Genomic DNA, 5,103 nt, shown 5'->3' with positions numbered 1-5,103 from the left:
ACTCACTGAGGAGGTAAGACAAGAGTTGTGGGTTGAGCCTTCGGTCTACGTTTAGCAGATACTCCCATCTGGTTAGCAGAACGTTTCAACGACTGTTGATTCAAAAGGCCAGATGCTAGACCTGCATGGTACTGCAACTGGGGAGAAAAACAAAAAAGAGGAAAAGAACAAAATTTGGTAAAAGTAGGACAAGGGGTATTAAACTATCAATACTTGATACCTCTTACCCTCTTAGAACATTTTAAATAATTCTAAATATAGCTGCTAACATTCTGTTTCAAAGAATTTATTAGTAAGGATCAGATAAATAGGGAAAGAAACATGAATAAGGTTTTTCAATGCTGCACAACATAATAATGAAAAACTAGAAACAATCTCAACGTCCAGCAATGAACTGGGACATTGGTTAAAATGTAGAAAGAACTTTACAACACCCATTTTGTTGAATTAACACACAAAACAAGTTATACTGTGAACAGACGGACATTTGAAAAGATGTTCTCTAAAAAATCAACCGTGTATTTCTAAGTAGAATTTGAGTAATTTTTACTTTCATTTTAATTTTCACTACTATTCATGCATGCTTCATGTAAAAAGTTTTAAAGTCTGTGTCATTTTTTTAAAAAAGAAGATTACAAGCTTTCCTTAGTGATAAAATTAGTTCTAGGAACTCTTGTATTATCATGTGTTGTTTATTTTTTTTAAAAAAAGTAATTTGTAGTTTACTACAGTAGACCATGACCATGGCATGGTTTACTGCATGCAGATTCAAACATACCATGGGTCAGCAGTCAGAACTACTGAGCTACAGGTTTCAACGGTCAGGTAATAATACCAATCATAAGAATTGCATTTCTATGAAATATTCAGAATGGTTAAGTTCATAAAGACAGAACACAAAACGGCGGGGAGAAATGAGGGGCAACTGCGTCATGGGCATGAACTTTCCTTCTGCGGTGATGAGATGTTTTAGAACTGAATAGAAGTGGTGGTTAAACAACACTGCGAATGTACTAAATGCCACTGAATTGTTCACTTTAAAATGATTAATTTTATGTTATATGAATTTCACCTCAATTAAAAATATATCAATCATAAGAATATGCTCGTGAATGTATCTTATAACAACACATACAAATGGATATAGGTTTACTGAACAGGGCAGAGATGTTAATTTAATTTCCACGTACACGAGCTGGAATAATGTAATGGGGGTAAGGAAGCAACATAATTTAAATGGGCTTTGCTTTTGTTCCTGGACAAACTGCTGAGCTTCGAGGTTACTTAAGACAGATCATTTTATTTCTCTATACCTCAAGTTCTCTTTTGGAAAAGAGAAATGACACTGTCTAGTTTTAAATTTAACAGGACTTTTTAAAAAATTGATTTCATTGAGTTATAATTTACATAAAATGCACACATTTTGCATGAATAGTTTGATGAGCTCTAAGAAATGTATATACCTGGGTAGCTTCCACCCCAGTCAAGATATGGAAAATTGCCTTCACTGTAGAAAGTTATCTTGTGCCCCTCTGCAGTCAATCCCCTCTAACTCCTATCATCAGGATCTTCTGATTTAAGATGCAACCTATGATGCTCATTCATTGCCAAATGAAGCTTATATCCAATTTGATGTGGGACAATGACTCTGATCTTCCTTTTTTAACTCTATATTTTTTAATTTTGGATCATAAGAGTTGTCATAAATCTCTCTATAATAAAATTATCCTTGAAAGGTATCTCAATTTTGAACAGATGTAAATAAAACATTCAAATGTGAAAATGCCAAGATAAGAATTTGGATTGAGACCATTTATAACATCCAATATGTTTCTTCCTCTCTTCTCAAACTAAGCAAGGTCTTTCAAACACTTATTTAGAATTAACTAAATGTACAAATAGTAATTCATTCTGAAGCTCTAAATCAATTTCTTCTCAAAATGCTCTTTCAAGGCACAGATTTTCTTCATAAACTCAGCTACACTATGGCTCATGGTAATGGAACTAATGACCACCTTATAAAAAGGGCTGGGCCATGAATGCAAAGGCTATTAACGTTCTGAAAAATAAATGGTCTCACCTAAAGCCATCGGGCCACACTCAAATAGAGAGTGAAGAAAACAAAACCAATTGAAATGATCTGCGCCTTGAAAGTGGCTATAAAAATGAAGACATCCAGTGACCCAGTAAGACTGAAATGTCTGTGTTTGGAGCATCCATATTGCTTTTTAAAAGGCTCTTGATTTACTTGGCCGATCTGCTGTGAGAGCCTTATGGCTGCAAAATGTAAGACAAAGATATATCACATTCATAATAAAAATGGAGCTCTTCTCAGGGGTGAAAAGGGGGGCATAATTTGGCTCTAACAACTCATCTTAGACCAACGAATTTTTGCTCAAATTTGTTTTTCTCCTACAGATTTCTTAAATGGGAAATCAATGGAAGCAAGGGACAGTACACGTTTGAAAGACAATGTTTCAAAATGTCAGCTACTTGAGTTTCGATCTTCCCCACCAGAATTTGCAATGAGTGCAATATGCATGGGGTTTTATGGAATTAAAGGGAAAGACAGCTTGGCAGGAGTCCCCTCCTGGCTCAAGGAACAGTCTCTCGTTTTGGCTCTTCTTCTTCTTTGTATCTTATTAGGGTCCATGCAAGCTCAGCCATTCCAGCCCTGCTGACTCTTTGAATGGAAGAGTCTTGCTAACTATGCAGAGTGGCAGGGTGATTTTGCCCACCTGGAATCGTTTTGATCACTTGCTCAAACAAAAAACAGAACAGCAGAAATGCATGCTAACTGCTGTTTTTTTAAAGGTTTTCTTTAAAATCTTTACCATCTTGGATGCTCTCAGCATACACTGCACCTCTAAGAGGACATGTGGATGGGAGGACTCCTATTCCCAAAAACAAAATCTATCCTTGAAAGCTGACTCATAATGATTAAGCAACATTTGTTAATCATATATACGTATCCCAGTTTCCAGGAACACGGCTCCAACTGTCAAGATCTATAAGGGGCCCATTAAATATTTACTGAACCATCTTTATAATGGGAGAAAAGGTCAAAGTTAATAAAACTGACAGGCAGCTCCTGTCCAACTGGATTTATACATTATTTAAGCACCAAATACTCCATTCCATGAAACACAGTTTTGATCTGAAGAGACTTAGAAAATGTTCACTCAGCTAATGGTTCTAAAACAGCAGAAGGGTGTTCGGAGCTAATCCACAAATTAACTTTAAGAACACATCACTCCCAAAATACTGCCATAAGTTTCCAATTACAGGTTCTGTAATATTTTCTATAAAAATATATTTCAATAAACATACTTATCTCCGAATGTCTGTGGCAAGGAAACAACTCTATTTCGAAAAGGAACTCACCGAAGTTCTAATGTGATTTTTCTATCCAAGATCATTTCTCCACTAACCAGCCAGAATAAAATGAAAGAAATAAAACAATCTATTCTTTCAACTTCCACTTAATACAATTGAGGGGAATGGGGGTATTCATGTGGGGAGTGGAGGTGGGGGTAGTTCTTTATTTACTGGTAGGTTGCCACTTGGTAGTAACAGCTATTTCAGTGTTCTCTGGATTTTTTAGAACAATTCTCACAGTTCCAATTTTGCTATATATTAATTTCAACCTTCTATTCCTATGAATAATCTAGGATTTTTCTGCCAGTTCTCAATTTAAAGCCCTTTCTAATCAATTATGTCTACTAATTTTAATTAACCTCTTGTTGTTGTTGTGCGTCAAGTCGATTCTGACACACATCTACCCTATATGACAGAGCAGAACTGCCCCACAGGGCTTCCCAGTCTGGACTCTTTGCGAGAGCAGATCCTCAGGTCTTGTTTCCCACGGAGCCACTAGGTAGGTTCAAACCACCAACCTTTTGCTTAACCCTTATGCCACCAGCACTTTTAATTATCTCTATTCCTGGGAAAATTTCAACAACTTAATGATCTGGGGAAAAGACCAATTAGAATTATGAAAACCTTGGTTTACTTAATATTTTTTAAAAGTAATTCTATTTTAGTACTATTAAACATATAAGAACCTCTAAGTGTCGGGAGGTAGGATCCTGGTAAACTTTAATGTCTAGATTAAGAGTCTCTATAATAAGCATCAGAAACCCTGGTGGCGCAGTGGTTAAGTGCTACAGCTGCTAACCAAGAGGTCAGCAGTTCGAATCCGCCAGGCGCTCCTTGGAAATGCTATGGGGCAGTTCTACTCTGTCCTATAGGGTCACTATGCGTCGGAATTGACTCGACAGCAGTGGGTTTGGTTTTGGTTTTTATAATAAGCATCTTCACTGGAAATGTGCTACTGGGCTCTGCTACTAATAAGAGCTGTGTGACCTTACACATCTCACTTCCCTCTCTTGAAAACATGCATTATTATTTTTCTCCAAGAACCCTTCTAGCTCCAAACTGTGATTCCTCTGAGTTTCTAAAGGAGTTACAAGGCCAAATGGAAACATCTTAAAGTGACTAAGTAATGTCTCTGCAATAATCATACAATAAGCTTAACAAATCTTTTCCCCACAGATAGCCTATGTCATGACAGAATCTGCTTTTAAAGAATTTCAAACTATTGGAATTCAAATTCAATTAACTTTAAACAAACCAAAAAAAACCAAACCCGCCTGCAATTAACTTTAGTATGCTTCAAATTATAAACAATAACATATACTTGAACTAATCATATGAAAGGAAATGATAAAAATAGGATTCAAACGCAAAATTTCTAACTCAAATTTTGAGTTCAAAGAACCAGATGAGCAATGATTCTCCTGGTTAGTTCCTCACTTGCTTCATGTCCTCCACATTGTTGTGAATGCTTCTGAACCAAATCCATTGCCGTTGAGTTAATTTCAACTCATAGCAACCATACAGGATGAGGAAGAACCAGCCCATAGGATTTCCAAAGCTATAGATCTTTATGGAAGCAGACTGCCACATCTTTTTTCCTGCAGAGCAGCTGGTGGGTTATTTCGGTAAGCAGCAAAGCACTTAACCACTGCACCACCAGGGGTCCTGAATGCTTCTCCTTGTTCCAAAATAAAGCAAATGTTTTGCAACGGACAGAAGTCTGAG

The 5,103-nt window shown here is 36.6% G+C and overlaps 1 protein-coding gene across 9 annotated transcripts in view; it reads right to left on the bottom strand.

Annotated features, from left to right (window-relative positions):
• MED27 (mediator complex subunit 27) overlaps positions 1-5,103 on the bottom strand; it is a 230,786-nt gene that overhangs the window by 154,196 nt on the left and 71,487 nt on the right. For 8 of the 9 annotated variants that reach the window (XR_010322982.1, XR_010322981.1, XR_010322983.1 and 5 more), the window contains one exon: positions 7-137. Coding sequence is in view for 4 of the 9 variants with exons in the window: in XM_003407504.4 (XP_003407552.1) it covers positions 7-137 (131 nt within the window). In the remaining 5 variants the exon portion in view is untranslated. Of the gene's footprint in view, positions 1-6; positions 138-5,103 lie in introns of those variants that run through there. The other variant, XM_023544794.2, reaches the window with a different exon arrangement.

The sequence above is a fragment of the Loxodonta africana genome, chromosome 9 (assembly GCF_030014295.1).
Source record: "Loxodonta africana isolate mLoxAfr1 chromosome 9, mLoxAfr1.hap2, whole genome shotgun sequence".
Lineage (NCBI taxonomy): Eukaryota > Metazoa > Chordata > Mammalia > Proboscidea > Elephantidae > Loxodonta > Loxodonta africana.
This window is presented reverse-complemented; position numbering and strand designations above follow the sequence as displayed.